The following is a 22,691-nucleotide window of genomic DNA, read 5'->3' on the forward strand; positions in this document are numbered from 1 at the left end:
GCTCAAGCCTCTTTAGGTCATAATTTACTCTTCAAGGACAGTCACAGCATTATTATTTTAAATAGGTCCATTTTTCCTCTACCACTCCCCAAATACTACACTTTAAAGGCTCATCAGATTCTACCCTATTTAACCAAAAGCGACCTCAGGCAGGTTATGAATTCCCTCTTTTATGTGAAATCTTGACCAGTTTACTTGTAAAAACAATAATCATAGTCATGTGAGAAAGAGCAGAGGATAAAGAGTCACTGCAGATGTCCCTATCTTTTGGTTTGTTAAACGCACAAACATGCTTTTGGTGAAATAAGAATCTCACTTTTCAGATCAGGCCTGTTGAGATGCATCCAGGTAAACACATGGGAAGGAACTTTTTATATGTAGTTTGCATTTTATCTATGTTTTGAATTGCCAGTTTCTCAAGTTCTGTAGCTCACAGAACCACAAGCCTGATGTGATTTGAAAGATGATATTATTATCTTTAATATGAGACCAGAATCATGGTTACTATAGAGCTAAAGATGGGGCAACTCTTTTCCTCTCAATTAAAGCTTTAAGAAATATTTTGGGTAAGCTCAGCAGCTCCCTCTGGTGGAGTCGGCAGACAGTCATGTGTTTTATAATATAATCTAAGAATATTATTATATACACTCACCAGCCACTTTATTAGGTACACCATGCTAGTAACGGGTTGGACCCCCTTTTGCCTTCAGAACTGCCTCAATTCTTCGTGGCATAGATTCAACAAGGTGCTGGAAGCATTCCTCAGAGATTTTGGTCCATATTGACATGATGGCATCACACAGTTGCCGCAGATTTGTCGGCTGCACATCCATGATGCGACTCTCCCGTTCCACCACATCCCAAAGATGCTCTATTGGATTGAGATCTGGTGACTGTGGAGGCCATTTGAGTACAGTGACCTCATTGTCATGTTCAAGAAACCAGTCTGAGATGATTCCAGCTTTATGACATGGCGCATAATCCTGCTGAAAGTAGCCATCAGATGTTGGGTACATTGTGGTCATAAAGGGATGGACATGGTCAGCAACAATACTCAGGTAGGCTGTGGCGTTGCAACGATGTTCAATTGGTACCAAGGGGCCCAAAGTGCCAAGTAAATATTCCCCACACCATGACACCACCACCACCAGCCTGAACCGTTGATACAAGGCAGGAGGGATCCATGCTTTCATGTTGTTGACGCCAAATTCTGACCCTACCATCTGAATGTCGCAGCAGAAATCGAGACTCGTCAGACCAGGCAACGTTTTTCCAATCTTCTACTGTCCAATTTCGATGAGCTTGTGCAAATTGTAGCCTCAGTTTCCTGTTCTTAGCTGAAAGGAGTGGCACCCGGTGTGGTCTTCTGCTGCTGTAGCCCATCTGCCTCAAAGTTCGACGTACTGTGCGTTCAGAGATGCTCTTCTGCCTACCTTGGTTGTAACGGGTGGCGATTTGAGTCACTGTTGCCTTTCTATCAACTCGAACCAGTCTGCCCATTCTCCTCTGGCATCAACAAGGCATTTCTGCCCACAGAACTGCCGCTCACTGGATGTTTTTTCTTTTTCGGACCATTCTCTGTAAACCCTAGAGATGGTTGTGCGTGAAAATCCCAGTAGATCAGCAGTTTCTGAAATACTCAGACCAGCCCTTCTGGCACCAACAACCATGCCACGTTCAAAGGCACTCAAATCCCCTTTCTTCCCCATACTGATGCTCGGTTTGAACTGCAGGAGATTGTCTTGACCATGTCTACATGCCTAAATGCACTGAGTTACCGCCATGTTATTGGCTGATTAGAAATTAAGTGTTAACGAGCAATTGGACAGGTGTACCTAATAAAGTGGCCGGTGAGTGTATAGCGCACACATGATTTGTATGTGAATGCTTTATAGTCCCTAGCTGCATCTTTAGCGAACGTTAGCAGAAAAGTGACTGGAAATTTTCTCCCACAAATCCAGATGGAAAATCCACAGGATATCTATTTCGTGGGGACAACCTTTACCGTTCAGCAGCAGAAGTGAAGACTTCTATGGATGACCATGAAAGTTTTCATCTGGCTTAGCTGAATTCTTACCCCATTGACTGAGACCCATCAGCTGTACTTGGGCAGAGACTTGTTCTAGCTCTTACAGACTTGTGTGACACCTCTGCAGAGTTGTGACCTTTTAAAGGGGTTGTCCATTCATAATAAGTTGGCTACTATTCACAGAATAGATAGGGGCTTACTTTCTGATTAGTGGAGGTCCCTGATTGGACCTCTGCAGATCACAAGAACGGGGGTACCTCACTCTCCAAAGAACAGAGCACCTGATCGCACACACGCGCTGCCTCTACATTTGCTATCTCTGGAACTAATAGGCAAGTACAATGCTTGGTAAATGGACCCTGTTCTTGTGATCAATTGAGGTCCCATCCATGAGACCCCCAGCAATCAGTAAGTTGGCTATTAGCTGACTGTGGATAGTAGCTTACTTGCTCTGACTGCACAACTCTTTAAAGGAAATGGGACCTTTTACTATATTGGTCAATTTGTCCACACCTGCTCTATACGTATACATCTCTGGGTCCAACCTGCCCTCCTGGCTGCTGGCTCCTGTGCACATATGTTACTGGCCCTTGTAGTCAATGTGAGCGGCTCCCAGGTGTACAGAAGGCCATGAGTTAGTATTCACAGGTCATGTCCGCTGCTGCTCGGACAACAAAACTGCCTTTTTGAAAACGTCCTTTTTTAATGTTTTACTGTTGTTACCTTTTAAGGATGAAGAATTCCCACAGAACTACAAGAGACAGAAAGTCGTTCAACAACAACAACAACACCGCCACCAACAATATGTAGAAGAAGCACTGGAAGATGTCCAGGAGGAACAAGAAGCACAGGAGCTTGTGGCTGAGCCTGAAGAGGTACTTGCCTCACCGGGGCATCTGTGACAGTCATGCTGCAGGATGTTGCATATCACATGTAATATCTTATGGCTTTAGACTTAGTGATATGTTTCATTTATCTATGTGCAGGTGCTCAATGAATCACAAGAACTCCCCTCACACACTAAAGAAGCTTTCGATGACGATGAAGACGAAGAGGAGGAAGACAGCGGGCGAATACGCTTTAAATCGGAACGTAAAGAAGGGACCATTATCCGTCTTTCTGACGCTCACCGAGAAAGGAGAAACATTCCAGAAACTTTAGGTAACTTTTCCAAAACGAGGGCTGCTTATGTTCTTCTTAGAGCGTTGGTTAAATAGTTTTTATCGTTTTAATCCATCTGCTGTGACTTCACACATGTCTGGCAATCAGCAGTCAGCCCCAATGGCAGCGCTGGGTGCAGTCCATCCAAGGTCTCTTTTGGTGCTCTATAGACTCACATGGGCATGGCGTCCACTCTACTTCACTCTAGTCCTCCACTTTCATGTGACCAGCAATAAGGCAACTCTGCAACTAAACCAGTGCCCTATGTGCACCGCAGCCAGTTGCAGTATGTTTACGGCTCCAAGAGTTATAGTTTTTGCCAGTAGTGACCATTTAGTTGGTGAAATCTTCCTATTTTCCTGCTGTTTATTGACGCTTGAGTTCTGATCTGGTCTCCTGTTCAGTACACGATTCAGTATCTTTTATAACTACAGGACCTGACCCATATTTCAGCAATTTATTTGCTCAGATAAATGCTATTTTTAGTGTTGTGTTTTTTTATTTAATGTGGTTTAGCAGTAACAAACATTGTCCCTAGATGCAGTTCCTTTCCTAACACATGAATAAGTGGGTTGGTCCTCCACTGATCATAGTGAAAGAATGCCATATTTTTTGAGCTATAAGGCCCCTTTCACACTTGCGTTTTTCACGCGCAGAACTTGCATTGCACTCTGACCCATTGTAACCAATGGGTCTTTTCAGACTTGCATTTTTTTTCACGCACACACGCGCGTTTTTTTTAACGCGCGTTTAAATCTCGACATGCTCTACTTTTGCAAGTCACGCGCGTGAAAAACGTACCATACAAGTCTATGGAGATGCATCAAAAACGCATTGCACTCTGAGACACTTGCAAGTGCAATGCAAGTGCAATGCGTTTTTCACGCATCAATTGCCATAGAAAAGATAGAGCTCAGTCCTGAATCCATTTCACGCGCATTTTCTTGAAATTGCATTGCAATTGCATCAAAAACGCGCGTGAAAAACTGAGACACTGAACAAACTCTGACTGAAAACTGATTGCACTCTGATGCAAAATGCGCGTTTTTCACTGACCAAACCCTGATCGCACCCTGATCAAACTCTGACGTGAAATGCAACGCGAGTGTGGAAGGGGCCTGAGACAAACCACAGTTTTATTCACATTCACTCACACACACGCTCGCAATGCTCTGCTACATTCACTCAAGTTCACACTGCTCTGCTACATTCACTCACTCGCACGCTTGCACTGCTCTGCTACATTCACTCACTTACTCGCACGCTTGCACTGCTCTGCTGCATTCACTCACTCACTCGCACGCTTGCACTGCTCTGCTACATTCACTCACTCACACGCACGCTTGCACTGCTCTGCTACATTCACTCACTCACACGCACGCTTGCACTGCTCTGCTACATTCACTCACTCACACGCACGCTTGCACTGCTCTGCTACATTCACTCACTCACACGCACACTTGCACTGCTCTGCTACATTCACTCACTCACACGCACACTTGCAGTGCTCTGCTACATTCACTCACTCACACGCACGCTTGCAGTGCTCTGCTACATTCACTCACTCACACGCACGCTTGCACTGCTCTGCTACATTCACTCACTCACACGCACGCTTGCACTGCTCTGCTACATTCACTCACTCACACGCACGCTTGCACTGCTCTGCTACATTCACTCACTCACACGCACGCTTGCACTGCTCTGCTACATTCACTCACTCACACGCACGCTCGCACTGCTCTGCTACATTCACTCACTCACTCACACGCACGCTCGCTCGCACTGCTCTGCTACATTCACTCACACGCACGCTCGCTCGCACTGCTCTGCTACATTCACTCACACGCACGCTCGCTCGCACTGCTCTGCTACATTCACTCACTTACATGCACAGCCCAGCTATGTACCTTTCCCTCCCCACATTGTGGCAAAATTTGGAAAACGGATAAAATAAGATGTTCAGGATATGGCATAAAGTTAGACAAGGTGGTAACAAGGTGGGTAATAGATACATCCTATAACATAGTTGTCTTCAAGTACAGGACAGTATAGTGACGACATCATGGTCTTTGCTCCTGTTATTTTATATATTTTTTTCCCTGTGTTAAATATGTTCATTACCCCTGTGCATCTTTTATAATATTCTATATGTGGTGACTTAGTTCTAGAAGTCTGAACTTTCCCATGTGGAATAATCTAAGGAAACACTTAAAGGATGAATTAACATTTCAGCTGAAGTAACAAACATAATTTCCATCCTGTCACATATTGGTGACCTTTTGTGACAGCTTGTCTCTATTGGAGGGAAGGATTTTTATGTGCTGATTAAAGATGTCATCTGAAAGCATTTTATTACTAGGGATGGTGAAATTAATCTTGACACTTGGAGCCAGATGAAAAATAATTGCTGATTCACGGCATTAACTGTGAATGGTGGTCCGGAGCGGGCAGGAGCACCAGGGATAGAAGGGGGTGGGTAATGGGGGTGAGGAGCGTGTCTCTCACGTTATGTGTGGGATTTCTCATTAACACTTTCCTGCAAAGCACGACTCGCGTAGGTGAAATCTCCAGAAATGTCCATGACCTTCCTTACTGCATGGAAAATCGGGCAACACTGCACTTTACTTGTTCTGTCTACAGCGATGGTGTCATCTTTACAACTATAGGGCGGCAGATTATCATAGTATATAAGTCCAAGTATAAAAATACGCAAGTCCAACCTTTAAGAATTCATTGCGGACGTTTCTAAATCTTTGTGATATTTTGCCAGGAAAAAAAAACAATATTCTAGAAATACAGAACAAATATTCAGTTACAGAAAATTTTCTTAACCCTTTCCCATCTCTAATCTGTAGATCTCCATCTTAATTGACTATGATCCTGGAAGCCAGAATGAAAATATACATTCCTCCTGTAAATAAAAATCCATTATGATAAACTTGTGGACACTTGCTCACAGACCCGGGCACGGTGACCGTGGTGATCTTATATTTGCTGTTCATGGCCTCCTTCTAAAATCAACTTTTTAACTTGTGCTAACAGAGTCCCTCTGATCTTCTGCTTCACAGCCTGTTATACTATCTCCCCCTTTTCCGTGCCTCACAGTTTACAGCCTGTGAAGCTACAACTACGGCTCTTGTATCACCCCCCAGAGCCTTTCTGGCTCATAAGTATAATTTTAAAAGTTGATATTGGAAGGAAGGAGGCCATGGATAGCAAATCACACAAAGTCACACCAAAAGGTGAAATTTAGCTCTCGTCATTCATGTATTAGACCTTGGTCCTGAAAGGGTTAAAGTCTGAAGCTTAACACTGGGCAATTTCTGATTCTGCCATAGTATTGAATGGTGGGGCATGACACACATGCTTGAGGTGCTTACAGGACCCCGCTCTCCAGATTGCAGGGGTCCGTTCTCTTTATTGGTGGAAGTCCCAGGAGATCCCTAACCGATCAGCTTACCTGTGCACAGGGAATAACCCCTTTAACATCAGTTTGAGTAGTTTGTAGGAAGCAGGCACAACCTCTGTGTGATGTACAGTGCTGTATGGAGAGCTGCCTGGTGACCAGTGTGTGGCTTGTCCTGCAGTGAGCTGTTACCTGATAAAGTCCATGAGTAGAGAAATCCCTTTTTGCAGTACAGGTTACTAGCTCACAGGTTTTTTTTAAAGCATCCCATTGTTCTTCTTGCACTAGATCCTACACAGCCATGTGATATCTGCAGTGTGAGGCCAGGGCCTTGTCCTCCATCGGTTGCTTTGTTCTTAGAAAGTTACAAGCACTTGGTAACCTGTTACTGCTTTTACATCGCAGAGCTCTCTGACGAAGCCAAGGCTTCCCTAATGGAGTTTGAGGCGATGTCACGTCACCGGAAACGACGCTTTGTGGGGGACAGAAGAGGTGGCAGGCGGGGTGGCAATCATGGCATGTCCCATGGAATGGGAGACCACAGACATGACACTGACAGACGCAACCTGAGAGATCATCATAACCAGGGGGTAAGTGTAGGTGTTATAGATTCTTGACATTGGTATCACAAAATCCTGACCAGTGTTGCAACAAAGCTGCAATACCAAGTTGCAATACCGGCACAAACCATGGGCAGGTGTGGTGCTGTTTTTGTAAGAAAACTGTTGTGTTTTTCCACTTTGTACAACCCCTTTAACATAATCCTGTGTCATGCTATTTTAGTATTGTGTGGATGGGAAACTGCATGGCAGCTCCTATTCAATAGGTTTGTCTGTAATTAAACAAACCCTATTTATTACCGTGTGTCCTTGTATAGGTATTTTATCTTTACCTTTTTATTGCTTTTCCTAGCAGCCTATTCGCAGCCTGTTCCAACAGCAGCAGCACATACAACCTCTGCTGCCACTGCCACGACCCAGGAATCCATCGTCATCCGATGGGCTGCGCTCACCACAACGTGAGAAGTCACGGATGGGGAACAACTCTCTTTTGGCAACACCTCCACAACCTAAAAATATTCATATTAATCCACATTTTAAGGGAAATGTGACACCAGCCCAAGGTATGTATGGTTTTTAATTGTATTTTCATCTCGCTATTAATGTATACACATAATGGATAGTGCATTGTTACTGATGTATTAGAGTTTTTTGATACAAGCGACATAAAAGCAGGTAAATATAGTCAAAATTTCCCCCTAAAGAATTGTACACAGTGTCCTATCTGCAGGCAGGGAATTTGGGAAAGGGGAACGCAGAGGCTAATGCGAATGATGGCTATTCTTGATCCGTATGCTGGATACATGTAATGTATTATAAAATGGGAATACGTTGCTTGTAGATGCTTCTGGCAGTGGCTTCTCTCCAAGAACATATTGATCATTCCACTCCAACAGCCTGATCTTTACTTTATTTTGAGGTAAAGTCTGTAGGAACCCATACACAAGACTGACCAGCAAATGTGCTTTGTGCAAAGCCATAATGAACAAATCTAATGGGTTGTGTAGAGATGGGTAAACCCATAAGATTACTGCATCAAGGGAACGGAACATAAACTTACATTAATGCAATCTCCAAAAATTGTAGTTGATGCTTTTCAGAAGGCATAAACCGCTAAGACAGATAGGGCTGATGAAGGGATAGAGGGTGATGGATTTTAGTAGGACCCATCTTTATTATGTGCAGTAAATGTGTTTGACACCTAAATTAGGATTTGCGTTTTTAGAAATGTATTTCTTTCCTCTTATATGAAAAAAAAAGAACAAAATGGATTTGGTTTTAATGAAACTGACCAATTAATTTATCTTGAGCCTCGGAGCCGGTTTAATTAGGCCATAGAGAATGGGGAACATTGAGTGACCATTATATTAAAGATGAAACTTCTGTGTCATTTATTTTTCATCCCTCTTACTGCAGTTCCTCTCCTGCCTGTTCCAAACCAGCCCCGTCCACCGATGGGACCGCCAAGATTTCCAGTGAGTATTTCGCTTATTAGTTGACTGGCATATATTTATTCTCTTCAAAATTTAGAAAAATGACAGGAGTTATATAGATTTATTGTGGATTTGCATCAGAATTGACCTTGTGGATTGCTAAGGTCAGAGGCCATGGTGCTAATCAACATAATATGAACTCAGCACTACAGATTAAGATTACATTCACACCACATGTTGTGGATTCGCTAAGCGTATGCGCCGTGAAAACTCCCAGTATATGCAATGTGTATTCATAGGTATATACTGATACACAGCCATCCACTTCACAGTATTCAATGGATCCTGCAGGAAGCACAGGATGACCAGATGTGGCAAGCTCCGTCTTTCCATTCTGCTCCTTCCCCCTGAATGACTTGTACGCACAGCGCCTGTAGGGGACAGATGCAAAGTATTGCATCCGCAGCCGACCTCTGTGGGAAATCCCCAGTGATGTCACTGCACGTAACACATTGAACACTAGTAGCCGCTAATCACTGACTGCTGCCAAAGTTTACTCCTGCTTTTAGGTGGAGGAGTGGAAGAAAACATATCCGACTGTACGAGCAAGTGGGGGGGATAGGTCCTAGCCCCTTGGCATTTTGCTCTACGTATTCCTACAACAGAGGGCTAAAATGTGGTGTGAATGTAGGCCCAGTTCACACTTATATCTGAACCTGCCGCTACACACTGTGAAAGGAGAGCATAATGGAAGCTGAAAGCAGAAACTGGATGGAAACACTTTGTTGGATCTTCTGTTATCTTCCTTTATGCATATATTAATAGTAGAAAAAAGACAGGCTGCTGCACTATTTTGTCTGCTATTAAAGGACCTCTACCACTAGTATGAAGGATTGTACACCCTCACAGGATCTGCTCTTCTTTTAGCTTCTTATCCCCCTGGTTTTTACAAAAAAAGCTTTTATAATTATGCAAATGAACCTGAGGGCTCTGGACTTCATAGATGTTAATGGAGCCTTAAGCTCCCTCAGTTGCATAATTTTTATAAAAAATTATTATTCTTAAAAACAAATACCCAGAAAGTTTAAGGAGCAGATGCTGCCAGAGGAGGCACACACCAGTATGTCAGTTTACTTGGTTTACAATCCTTCATCCTGGTGTTAGATGTCTTTTAATAACGGAATATGTAACTGAACCCGCTTGGCCTAATTATGCTCCTGAATTTTACTTGAAATGCCCATTACAGGTCACTTTCTGCCCATTTGTGGTAGATGTGTCTACCTGTTGGCAGCGTCTAGTGACTTTATGAAGTGTGAAATGTGGCATATCCTTATGCAGCCTGTGCTGAATAATCCCATGCCCTTCAGTGGCCTAGGCTCGTCTATTGAGAATTTACAGGTTTAACTTGCATATATTTCTGTGTAATTTATCTAATCCGCAACACCTTAATTTTCTGTTAACTGCATGCAAAATACGAAAAAAAAAACATTTTCCCCCTTTTTTTTTTATCTCATATATATATATAATTTTTTTTTTTTTTTTTTTTGGTTTGTGGCTTTTTAAGTGTGAATGCTGGCTAAGGCATAAAGTAGAGTTTTTCATCAATAAAACCTCTGTCCATATGTCCCATCCTGCCCCACTCGGCTCCAGATGCTGCAGGGTGAATGTATAGCTAAAGGCAGTTTTCCCTGTTACCATTTGCTGAACTTTTGGCAGCTTCTGCTTTCAGTGTTTTGTGTTCCTTTCTTTCCTGGCTGTGATCTAGATGAGGTGACTGCTGCAAAGAAAACTCCATTAGAATTGTCAGGCATCGGCCTATTATTTCATACGAGCGTGTTCAGGACGTGAGAGACTTGTAGAATGGTGGCCGCCCATGGATTAGCCAGACCGTACTGTAATGTTTCAGTATGGGCCATATATATATTGTTAATATATTACCCTGCTATAGCCTCCGCAGACCACATGATCTCACTTGTCCTGTTTTGGTTAGATTGGTGGGAGCAGCCTATTTTAAGGAAACCTACCACCACAGATCTACCTATAAAGGTAGATTGGGCGGTAGGGGCATCTATAGGACGTGAGGATAGCCCTTTTAAGGTATAATCCTCATGTTCCTGCAATCTTTTAATAACTTTTAATTCCCTAATATGTCGACTTTCGCAAGGGGCTACTTTGGTTTTGGAGCAGCGATCGCGCAGCCATGGGCCTACTGTTGTGCGCATGTGCAGGCGGCAGGCTTCGTGGACGCGCAGCTCCTTGTAGCTGCGCGCCGAAGATTTGTGGTAGGATGATCAAAGAGGCTACTGGGGTGTGGAGTAGCCGCACCAAGTAGCCTCAGCTCCGGCTTCTCCACGCCCCAGTAGCCGCTTTAGAAAATCAGCATATAAAGGAATTAAAAGCTATCTACCTTTTTATAGCTAGATCCGTGGTGGTAGGTTTCCTTTAACACCCAGCATGATTTTCGAGAAGCAAAGTCTCTGTATGGAGAACTCTTAGTTCCTGCCTGTATCTTCTTATACATGTTATCCATGGCCGCCTTCCTTCTAAAACATTTAAATTTATGCTAATGAGCTGTGCTGTTTGAGGGAGAGACAGTGTAATAGCCTTGCTACTGCACAGTGTAACAGCTATTCATGGAGGGGCTCTGGTAACACCCCCTGGAGCCCTACTTGCTCATGGATTTTTAGAAGGAGGCCATGGATATGATGATACTACAGTCACGGTGCCTGGATTTATGAGAAAGCGTCCCTGGTTTATCATGATGGATTTTGATGATAGATTTCCTATTCACAAAATGCGTGAGATAACTGATCAATGAAGGTGCCACTGTTGGGACCTCCTCCCTAGAAGTTCAGAGAATGGAGATGTTGTTCTCACTAGTGGGTGGAGTGGTAGTGGAGTTATGCTGAGCCCCACGCTCCCCTATTTCTGACCATTCTGATAGATGGTGAATGGGAATGGCCGGGTACATGCTCATGATTGGCAGTCCGAGCGGTTGAAACCTCACGATCAGCCAGTTGTCCATTTTCCCAAATTATTTGCACTTACGGTCAAGTTTTATAGTAACTTACTGTAAAGTTTTTTTTTTTTTGTTAATATTTTTTCTTTATCTTTTTCACATTTGCTATAATAACACTGTTCAGGGAGCTCTTTAGATGGCACTGAGCACGCCCACAACAAATTCACTTAGTCACAGATTTGGTGCAAAACGGCAGATGAAACAATTGTGAGACATTTTGATCCTCCCATCTGCCCAAATTTCCAGAATTCTGACCACTCTTTAAAGTCATTTGAGTGATGTAGATAAATCATCTCCTCAACCACATCCTTCTATCTATAATACACTTTTCCTTGGAATTATTTGTGTAAAAATGTAATTACTGCCATGTAGAAATGTGATACTGCACCAGAGGCACCCGAATCGCCTCTGGAGTCTAAGCTGGTATAGTTTTAGTGTTGGCATTGAGCAGGGGCCCTGGTATCAGGTGGCAGGGACTGACATTTCATGGTGTTTCATGGAAATTACGCTTGAACAGAGGTCGCATTAACGCCTCACCACGCGTCATAGACGCGTGATGAGGCGCCATTACCCCCCAAAATAATCGCCATGCGTAAAGTTACGCATGGCAATTATTCCATGTAGCGCGCAGGCTGAGCGGCCCGGCGCGCGCTGCAGAAGAGGGAAATGTCACTAGCCCGAACACAGCGCGCGCCGGGCCGCTCAGCGGGGCACGTGACTAAGGGGCGTGCCGGAGAGACCCGGAGTGAGAGCACCAGCCCTGGGGGAGACATGTGGACAGCGGGGCTGCTGCTCCCCGTCCTGCTCCATCTCTGCCTGCCCGCAGCTGCCTGCGTGTTAATGTTATGCCGACGGGACTTAAGAGCAGTGCCGTGTGAGTGTAGTGTTGTGAGTGTAGTGTTGTGCGTGCTGTGTGAGTGTAGTGTTGTGCGTGCTGTGTGAGTGGAGTGGAGTGTTGTGCGTGCTGTGTGAGTGGAGTGGAGTGTTGTGCGTGCTGTGTGAGTGGAGTGTTGTGCGTGCTGTGTGAGTGGAGTGTTGTGCGTGCTGTGTGAGTGGAGTGTTGTGCGTGCTGTGTGAGTGGAGTGTTGTGCGTGCTGTGTGAGTGGAGTGTTGTGCGTGCTGTGTGAGTGGAGTGGAGAATGTTGTGCGTGCTGTGGGAGTGGAGTGGAGAATGTTGTGCGTGCTGTGGGAGTGGAGTGGAGTGTTGTGCGTGCTGTGGGAGTGGAGTGGAGTGTAGTGCGTGCTGTGTGAGTGTAGTGTAGTGCGTGCTGTGTGAGTGTAGTGTAGTGTTGTGCGTGCTGTGTGAGTGTAGTGTAGTGTTGTGCGTGCTGTGTGAGTGTAGTGTTGTGCGTGCTGTGTGAGTGTAGTGTTGTGCGTGCTGTGTGAGTGTAGTGTTGTGTAGTGTTGTGCGTGCTGTGTGAGTGGAGTGTTGTGCGTGCTGTGTGAGTGGAGTGTTGTGCGTGCTGTGTGAGTGGAGTGTTGTGCGTGCTGTGTGAGTGTAGTGTTGTGCGTGCTGTGTGAGTGGAGTGTTGTGCGTGCTGTGTGAGTGGAGTGTTGTGCGTGCTGTGTGAGTGGAGTGTTGTGCGTGCTGTGTGAGTGTAGTGTTGTGCGTGCTGTGTGAGTGTAGTGTTGTGCGTGCTGTGTGAGTGTAGTGTTGTGCGTGCTGTGTGAGTGTAGTGTAGTGTTGTGCGTGCTGTGTGAGTGGAGTGCGTGCTGTGTGAGTGTAGTGTTGTGCGTGCTGTGTGAGTGGAGTGTAGTGTTGTGCGTGCTGTTTAGTGTAGTGTTGTGCGTGCTGTTTAGTGTAGTGTTGTGCGTGCTGTGTGAGTGTAGTGTTGTGCGTGCTGTGTGAGTGTAGTGTTGTGCGTGCTGTGTGAGTGTAGTGTTGTGCGTGCTGTGTGAGTGTAGTGTTGTGCGTGCTGTGTGAGTGTAGTGTTGTGCGTGCTGTGTGAGTGTAGTGTAGTGCGTGCTGTGGGAGTGGAGTGGAGTGTTGTGCGTGCTGTGGGAGTGGAGTGGAGTGTTGTGCGTGCTGTGGGAGTGGAGTGTTGTGCGTGCTGTGGGAGTGGAGTGTTGTGCGTGCTGTGGGAGTGGAGTGTTGTGCGTGCTGTGGGAGTGGAGTGTTGTGCGTGCTGTGGGAGTGGAGTGTTGTGCGTGCTGTGGGAGTGGAGTGTTGTGCGTGCTGTGTGAGTGGAGTGTTGTGCGTGCTGTGTGAGTGGAGTGTTGTGCGTGCTGTGTGAATGGAGTGGAGTGTTGTGCGTGCTATGGGAGTGGAGTGGAGTGTTGTGCGTGCTGTGGGAGTGGAGTGGAGTATTGTGCGTGCTGTGGGAGTGGAGTGTTGTGCGTGCTGTGGGAGTGGAGTGTTGTGCTGTGTGAGTGTAGTGTAGTGCGTGCTGTGGAGTGGAGTGTTGTGCGTGCTGTGGAGTGTTGTGCGTGCTGTGGAGTGTTGTGCGTGCTGTGGGAGTGGAGTGTTGTGCGTTCTGTGGGAGTGGAGTGGAGTGCTGGCCCCTAGACTAGGCGGTGGTGGACGTCACAGGCCTCAGACCAGGCAGTGGTGGACACCGCAGGCCCCTAGACCAGGCAGTGGTGGACGCCACAGGCCCCTAGACCAGGCAGTGGTGGAAACGCCGCAGACCCCCAGACCAGGCAGTGGTAGCAACAATGCAGGGGAGTGGAGTGTTGTGCGTGCTGTGTGAGTGTAGTGTTGTGCGTGCTGTGTGAGTGTAGTATAGTGTAGTGTTGTGCGTGCTGTGTGAGTGTAGTGTTGTGCGTGCTGTGTGAGTGTAGTGTTGTGCGTGCTGTGTGAGTGTAGTGTAGTGTAGTGTTGTGCGTGCTGTGTGAGTGTAGTGTTGTGCGTGCTGTGTGAGTGTAGTGTTGTGCGTGCTGTGTGAGTGTAGTGTTGTGCGTGCTGTGTGAGTGTAGTGTTGTGCGTGCTGTGTGAGTGTAGTGTTGTGCGTGCTGTGTGAGTGTAGTGTTGTGCGTGCTGTGTGAGTGTAGTGTAGTGTAGTGTTGTGCGTGCTGTGTAGTGTAGTGTTGTGCGTGCTGTGTAGTGTAGTGTTGTGCGTGCTGTGTGAGTGTAGTGTTGTGCGTGCTGTGTGAGTGTAGTGTAGTGTTGTGCGTGCTGTGTGAGTGGAGTGCGTGCTGTGTGAGTGTAGTGTTGTGCGTGCTGTGTGAGTGGAGTGGAGTGTTGTGCGTGCTGTGGGAGTGGAGTGGAGTATTGTGCGTGCTGTGTGAGTGTAGTGGAGTATTGTGCGTGCTGTGTGAGTGTAGTGGAGTATTGTGCGTGCTGTGTGAGTGGAGTGTTGTGCGTGCTGTGTGAGTGTAGTGGAGTGTTGTGCGTGCTGTGTGAGTGTAGTGGAGTATTGTGCGTGCTGTGTGAGTGTAGTGGAGTGTTGTGCGTGCTGTGGGAGTGGAGTGGAGTATTGTGCGTGCTGTGGGAGTGGAGTATTGTGCGTGCTGTGGGAGTGGAGTGTTGTGCGTGCTGTGGGAGTGGAGTGGAGTATTGTGCGTGCTGTGGGAGTGGAGTGGAGTATTGTGCGTGCTGTGGGAGTGGAGTGTTGTGCGTGCTGTGGGAGTGGAGTGGAGTATTGTGCGTGCTGTGGGAGTGGAGTGTTGTGCTGTGTGAGTGTAGTGTAGTGCGTGCTGTGGAGTGTTGTGCGTGCTGTGGGAGTGGAGTGGAGTGCTGGCCCCTAGACTAGGCGGTGGTGGACGTCACAGGCCTCAGACCAGGCAGTGGTGGACACAGCAGGCCCCTAGACCAGGCAGTGGTGGACGCCACAGGCCCCTAGACCAGGCAGTGGTGGAAACGCCGCAGACCCCCAGACCAGGCAGTGGTAGCAACAATGCAGGGGAGTGGAGTGTTGTGCGTGCTGTGGGAGTGGAGTGGAGTGTTGTGCGTGCGCTATGTGTGCGGTGTTTTACCGAAATTTTCATACTCCTCCTTGGGTAAAAATACTCCTCAAAAATGGTGAGAGGAGTATTTTTACCCTTCTGGACAAATGTTAGTGCGACCTCTGCGCTTGAATGAAGGCGCTGCCCCAGCTCGGGCTATGTGCAGAGCGATAAAGGACATCAGACACAAAGCCTTATTGGATTCAACATGAAGTCTTGACTTTGGACACCTACTGTCTTCACACGCACTGTAAGGCTTAATAATGACGCCACTTAGAGAAGTAACGCCGTAGTCATCTCTGATGTAGAAGCGCCGGAGAGCAGATGCAACGCCAGAACCCTCCAGCTGTCACATCTTGTCAGCCTCGTGCAGAAGAGATGCAGCTTACATAACATTGCTCATCCTCCATTTGCTGATTAATTACAATTACCATACATTATCATACCATCACATCTAATCATATCAATGAATTCCCTTCAGCTGTGGGCTCCTCGAGATGAGCCGGCTATGAAATCTTAGCTATACCTCCATTAAGCAACTCCTTCACCTAGGTATTTATTCTCCATGACGCGGTCTGAGAGCTACACGCAGGCGCCTGCAGATAAGATGGAAATGCTTTGTCAGTGACCTATACAAGCTTGTCCTGACTAGGCATATTATGGCTTATATAGGCTACATTGGCATGAAAGGAACACTGGCCATCATTATGACAGTCTGAGTTTGCCAATAGTTTTCCATCTTAAATATAATTATCAGGAGTAACATGGTGCCATGAAACAATATTAGGGCCCCGCTCATAAGAGCTTACAGGCTAAATATTAAGCAGATAAATGTGACCTTCATTTATTTCAAAAGGGATTAGGGATAGGGATTAAAGGGAAACTGTCCCCAGCGGGTTCCATGGTTCCCTGGAGTTAGAGCCACCGTTCTTTTTCTAAACAAAGCAACAAACAAATTAAAACTTTTATTGATGCTCTCTGTTACTAATCTTCCGTTCATGGTACAGGGGGAACTCCAGCATGCAGTCAAACTTCCCTGCCTCCTAACTGACACTTTTATCCTGGCCCCTCTTGGGGAATTAGGGAGTCAAGAGAAACATTAGCTGTGTGTGACTTGCTGAAGAGAATTCTGAGGGAGGGGGGTTCATAGAGACATTAGATGTGCGTGACTTGCAGAAGAGAATTCTTGAGGGAGGGGGGCTTGATAGAGGCATTGGCTGTGTGACTTGCTGCAGAGAATTCTGAGGTAGGGGGAATTTGTAGACATTGGCTATGTGTGGCTTGCTGAAGAGAATTCCTGAGGGAGGGGGTCTTGAAAGAGGCATTGGCTGTGTGTGACTTGCTAAAGAGAATTCTGAGAGACATTGGCTGTGTGTGACTTGCTGAAGAGAATTCCTGTTGGTGGGGTGAATGAGGGGACTCTAGTAATTTGCTGAAACAAATTCTGCTCCAATATCGCCCCTTCCATCAGGAATTCCCTACAGCGAGTCACTTTCCTGAGGGAACCCATGGTCCGTTGTTTACAGTTTGTGTGTCATCAGTGTATAAAGTCCACTCACACACCAATGATAGGAGAATAGGACCTGCTGTGAGTTTTGTGCAGGAGGTAATATATGTAGGACTGTGGAAACCACAGCTGTGTGTATGAGCCCATAGAAATACTTGGGGATGTGTCCTATACATTAAAACAACGCTTGTGTGCAGGGAGCCTTATACCCTCCGCTGCTAGCGTATGTCTCAACACTAGAACCCCGAAAAAGTATCATCTAGCCAATCGCCTCAAAATCTGTGGAATTGGTAAATTTCAGATGTGTATGTTGACTCCCAAAGATATATTCAGCTAAAAAAATATTTGATCAACTATCGGAAAGGATCTCTAAAAAATTGGCACAGTTTTGGTTTTTCTACGGAAAGGAACATTCCCATTATCTCATCTGTTTTCCCCGCTAATAGATCCCATAAGGGCTCCAGCCCCTTCGTTCACACAAAGTTAAAGAGCAAATACTTTTTTTTTTTTTTTTTTACCAAAGCGTTTTTAATTCTCGGAAGCGCAGAACTGGATGTGCGCGGCGGCGGCCTATATTGGTCATTAATCTCCAGGCGCCGCTCTCTCAATTGTCTACCTGACCCTGTTTAACCATCATTAGAATTCTAATGGAACGGCAAAAAAAAATTAATAAATGAAAACATGTTGTAGACGTTGGAAGTCATTTATTGAAAGATTCATTAAGTTACAAAGACTTTAACACATTTAATTAGTCCTATGAAAGTAGAAGTGACCCTTCCCGCACAAGCTGATAAGTCTCATAATAGCTGTTCAGATTTGCCTTCTTTTCTTTCTGCTTTTCTCTATAAGATTAGCCGTGTGCTAAGCAATTTATGCTAAGTTTCCATTCTTTTCAGCGCTAGGCCAAGTTATCTGCCGGCCCTGAATAGATCCGGGCTGATAGCATCATGTAATTAACAAGAGATGTGGAAATGTAAAGTCTAATTTGTGTCGTGATTGTGTGCGAGAGAATGTTAATTTCTTAACTAGATGGATATTTAAGGGGATAAAAGAGCCCGAAAAATAGAATATCATTCACTAAAGGGATTAGGGCTACCTTATCTCCTGTTATTAAGGTGGTGGGATGGTTGGGATATTATGGTGCCTAAAGCCACGCTTAATGAGGAATTTGTCGGTTTCTTAAGACTTGAATTTTTTTTTTTCTCATTTAAAGTAAATTATCCGGTTGTTGACGACTTTGAATGAAGTTGCGGGTTTTTGTCGTTTTTCAGAATTTTGCCATTTCGTCTACTTGTCCTCTGACCCTCATGTAATGTTGCTGCTTGTTTTAAAAGGGCATGCCGGAATTTCCACCCACTTCAAGCCCCGTGCCAGGGAACTTCAATCAGCCGCCAAGATTGCAGGAACCGTGGAGAAGTACTCCACCTCCCATGCCTCCACCGCAGCCTGAGCGCGAGCCGTTCTTCATGGGAGGTAAACAACTCAAAGACCGGGTTTTAGGAAACACTAGTATAAGGATGCAATAATGTTGACCCTTCTTGTTGACCAGTTTGTGATGACATCTATAGAACACTGGTACTTACGAGGGGAAAGTGTCTACTGCTCTGTTCCATCTTAGATTAGAGACCAAGTTTAGCCAAGTGGGCAAGATCAACACTCTCTTCACCCTGTTGAAGACTTTGCAAAAGTGAAAGCTAGTTGTCTTTTAGGATAAGTGAGGAGGGGAACAAGTCTGAGCTGAGAAGGGTACATTGACGCCAAGGTGCTCGTATGGACCTGGCAAACACATGGCCGGGGGGAGGAGGTGGTATGGGATGAGCGCCCTTCACCCTTCCCCTTTCCATAGGCAGACCAGTGGCCACTGACTTGGCCGCAAATCATACAATCAGATCACTGACTGCCCCCATACTGGCCGAGTGAACGAGCCTGAAGATTGTGTTTCTACTAGTTTTCTATGTAATATGAGACAACATTGGGCAAAGGAAATGAAAGAAGGAAGTGCTGGGATATTGATTTAATTTTTTGTTTGTCACAAGCCATGCACAGCCGCCTGAGACACATCAGCACGATGATGTAAATCACAGTACACCTTACAGTGGTTACATAGGATGTACCATATATAGGGATAGTTTCACATTTGGTACCTATCCACAATAATCACATTTGCACTACTAAGCTTCTTGCCAGTCTTGTTGTGCACAGTAGGGGTTACAGAAATATCACATTTTTACCTATCCTGTTGATGGGTCATGATTGTCAATTGGGGCAGTGTTCCTTTTTGTTAAGCTATAAACTGAAGAAAAAGTTACATTTTGGATTTATCAGTTTTGTTTTCTTTCTCCACGCAGATCCACGTTTTCCCAACCACCATATGTTTGATCAAAGAAATCCTCCTCCTGTGCCCCCTCCACCCCTCATGAATAACAACCACCCTCTTCCTAACCAAAATGTTCCTCCCTTCAATCCGCCTGGACAGGGATTTAACCAACCACCCCGCTTCAATCAGCCCCAGTCCACCTTCAATTCACCCGGTTCACAGCCAGGATTTACCCCTCCTGGGCCACAAGGAGGCTTTAACCAGCCAGGCTTTAACCAGCCTGGTCCCCCATCTGGCTTTAACCAACCAGGCCCTCAGTCTGGTTTTAACCCGCCTGGTCCTCAGCCCGTCTTTACTCCTTCAGGGAACCAACCAGGCTTTAGCCAGCCTAATTTTAACCAACCAGGACCTCAGTCGGGGTTTAATCAATCTGGACCTCAGCCTCCATTCAACCCACCAGGACTTAACCAGCCTGGCTTTAACCAGTTAAACCCTGGACCACAGCCTGGGTTTAACCAGCCAGGAACTGGTCATCAACCAAACTTCCCCCAGCCTGGCCATGGACCTCAGCCAGGATTCAACACCCCAGGATTTTCTCGTGAGCGCCCTGTTCGCATGAACTTGCCATCTCCAACTCCATTGGGAATGCCTCCTTTCAACCAACCTTCAGGCAACATAAGACCTTTTCCGCCACCAAGGCAGCAGTTTCCATCAGGCCCAGGACAACCATTTATGCCACATTCCCAGGCCAATATGCAGGTTTGTACAGATTTCCATGAACCCAAAATTCTTGAATTGGATATGTCTAATAGTTTTCTTTTCATAACAATGAGAGATATTGAGATTTATATGTACAATTTGTTTTCAGGGCCATATGCAACCTCCAATGCAGCAATTACATCAACCTCACCACCACGGGGGGCCACCAAAGCCTCCATCCTCAACCCAACAGCCACCTCCATTTAGAGGCCAAACTCCTCAGACACCTCTACATAGAATGCCAGGACAGCAAAGACACGGTCCTATAAAGCCAAGACAGGTGCGTGTTGTCCCCATTTATATGTTGTGTAATGTCTGAATGTTGAAAACCCTTCATCCTTATACTCTTAGTACATTTAAAAAGCATTAAATTGGGTGTATTTTTTTATTTTACAGAATGCTCCAGGTCAAAACATGACAAGGCCTCATAATCCACAGACACCGCATCAAAGAAATAGCAACTTGAGGGAGTTGCCTATTGCAACCACAAACTCTGCTGGAGAAGCGAACAGGAGGAGATCTGCTCAGGTTAAGCCTCTGGGAACCACAACACAGCAGATAAAGCTAGAAGCTCCGAGCAATACACAAGCAAACAAACCTCCGAGTGATGTGGGCCCAGTGAAGCAGGAGCCTAAGGCTGAAGAGCAGGTAACAATGGACTGTACAGAAACTCTGATCAGTATATAATAATTATTTAGGTTATAACTAAGCAGCCTCCCTGACTATGTATGGAGAATATAGATGCACTTCCAGCTAGCAGATTGGTGCTGTCTGCTAATGGTCATGTGAGGCTTCAGAGAAAGCATATCATGATAAACCAGGGGCACTTACTCATCCACTGCCTTGCAAAAGTATTCGGGTCCCCTTAAACTTTTCTCTCTTTTGCCACATTTCAGGCTTCAAACATAAATATATAAAATTGTAATTTTTGGGTTAAGATTTATCAAGTGGGGCACAATTGTGAAGTAAATTTATTGGATGTTTTAAACTTTTGTAAAAAATGATAAACTGATAAGTGGGTCCTGCAATATTATTTGTCCCCTTAAGTTAATACTTTGTAGCGTCACCTTTTGCTGTGATTTGGGGTGTCAGGTCTCTATCAGTTTTGCACATGGAGAGACTGAAATTCTCGCCCATTCTTCCTTTGTAAGCAACCGGAGCTCAGTGAGGTTGGATGAAGCGTTTGTGAACAGGAGTTTTCGGGTGCTTTCACATGTTCAGTTTTTCAGATACAGTTTTTGATGCCCAAACCTGAAGTGGAGTAAAAGTGGGAGGAGGAGGAGCACCATTTAATTATTTGTGTCACCCGTTATGATCCACACCTACTTTTGGCTTCAAAAACTGCATCTGAGAAACTGAACTTGTGACCCGCACCCTTCAGCTCTTTCCACAGATTCTCCATTGGATTCAGGTCTGGACTGTGACTTGGCCGTTCTAACACCTAGATATGGTTATTTGTGAACCTTCCATTTTAGATTTTGCTTTATGTTTGGGATCATTGTGTTGTTGGAAGATAAATCTCCATCCCAGTGTCAGGTCTTTTGCAGACTCCCACAGGTTTGCTTCCAGAATGGTCCTGTATTTGGCTCCATCCATCTTCCCATCAATTCCCTGTCCCTGCTCAAGAAAAGCCCAAACCCTGATGCTGCCCCCACCATGTGTAACAGTGGGGATGGGGTGTTCAGGGGGATGAGCTGTGTTGTTTTTATGCCAAACATATTGTTTGTTATTGTGGCCAAAAAGTTTGATTTTGGTTTGACCAGAGCACCTTCTTCCACATGTTTGGTGTCTCCCTGGTAGCTTGTGGCAAACTTTAAACAAGACTTTTTATGGATATTTTGGAGAAATGGCTTTCTTCTTACCACTCTTCTATAAAGGGCAGATTTGTGCAGTGTACGACTGATTGTTGTCCTATGGACAGACTCTTCCCCCCTCAGCTGTAGATCTCTGCAGATCATCCAGAGGGATCATGGGTCTCTTGGCTGCATCTTTGACCAGTCTTCTCCTTGTATGAGATGAAAGATTAGCGGGATGGCCAGGTCTTGGTAGATTTGCAGGATCTGATGCTCCTTCCATTACTACATGACACTTGCACACGGCTCCTTTACAGTTTGTGAAATCTTTTTGTATCCAAATCCGGCTTTAAACTTTTACACAAAAGTATTGCAGATCTTCCTGGTGTGTTCCTTGGTCTTCATGATGCAGAACCCTCAAGGTGTGATCACACGTGCCATTTTGGATGCATCAGAACGCATACGTTTTTAAATGTGACAATCCGTTTGGCTGCTCTGGAAGCGTTTTTCTTCATTGATGTAAGTGTAAGCAGCTATGTAAACATTTACACATCTGCCCACACTTACAGCAATGAAGAAAAGCGCTTCCAGAGTAGCAAAACATTTGAAAACGCATGCTTTCTGCCGCATGTGATTCGGAGCACACGTTTTGCCGCTTCCAAAATGCCACGTGTGAACGCACCCAGACACTCTGACAGAGCTGGTGGATTTATACAGGGACCTGATTACACACAGGTGGATTAGATTTATCATCATCAGTCATTTAGGACAACATTGGGACACATTTACCAAGGGTCCGAATCGCGGTTTTCCGCGGGG

At 45.5% G+C, this 22,691-nt stretch overlaps 1 protein-coding gene across 3 annotated transcripts in view; it reads left to right on the plus strand.

Annotated features, from left to right (window-relative positions):
• The window catches only part of RBM33 (RNA binding motif protein 33), a 65,993-nt gene that overhangs the window by 16,047 nt on the left and 27,255 nt on the right, over positions 1-22,691 (plus strand). For 2 of the 3 annotated variants that reach the window (XM_072153949.1, XM_072153947.1), the window contains exons 6-14: positions 2,761-2,904; positions 3,016-3,190; positions 7,005-7,189; positions 7,512-7,722; positions 8,576-8,634; positions 18,338-18,476; positions 19,352-20,079; positions 20,189-20,359; positions 20,476-20,727. In XM_072153949.1, the coding sequence (XP_072010050.1) occupies positions 2,761-2,904; positions 3,016-3,190; positions 7,005-7,189; positions 7,512-7,722; positions 8,576-8,634; positions 18,338-18,476; positions 19,352-20,079; positions 20,189-20,359; positions 20,476-20,727 (2,064 nt within the window). The remainder of the gene's footprint in view (positions 1-2,760; positions 2,905-3,015; positions 3,191-7,004; positions 7,190-7,511; positions 7,723-8,575; positions 8,635-18,337; positions 18,477-19,351; positions 20,080-20,188; positions 20,360-20,475; positions 20,728-22,691) is intronic. The other variant, XM_072153948.1, reaches the window with a different exon arrangement.

The sequence above is a fragment of the Engystomops pustulosus genome, chromosome 5 (genome assembly GCF_040894005.1).
Source record: "Engystomops pustulosus chromosome 5, aEngPut4.maternal, whole genome shotgun sequence".
Lineage (NCBI taxonomy): Eukaryota > Metazoa > Chordata > Amphibia > Anura > Leptodactylidae > Engystomops > Engystomops pustulosus.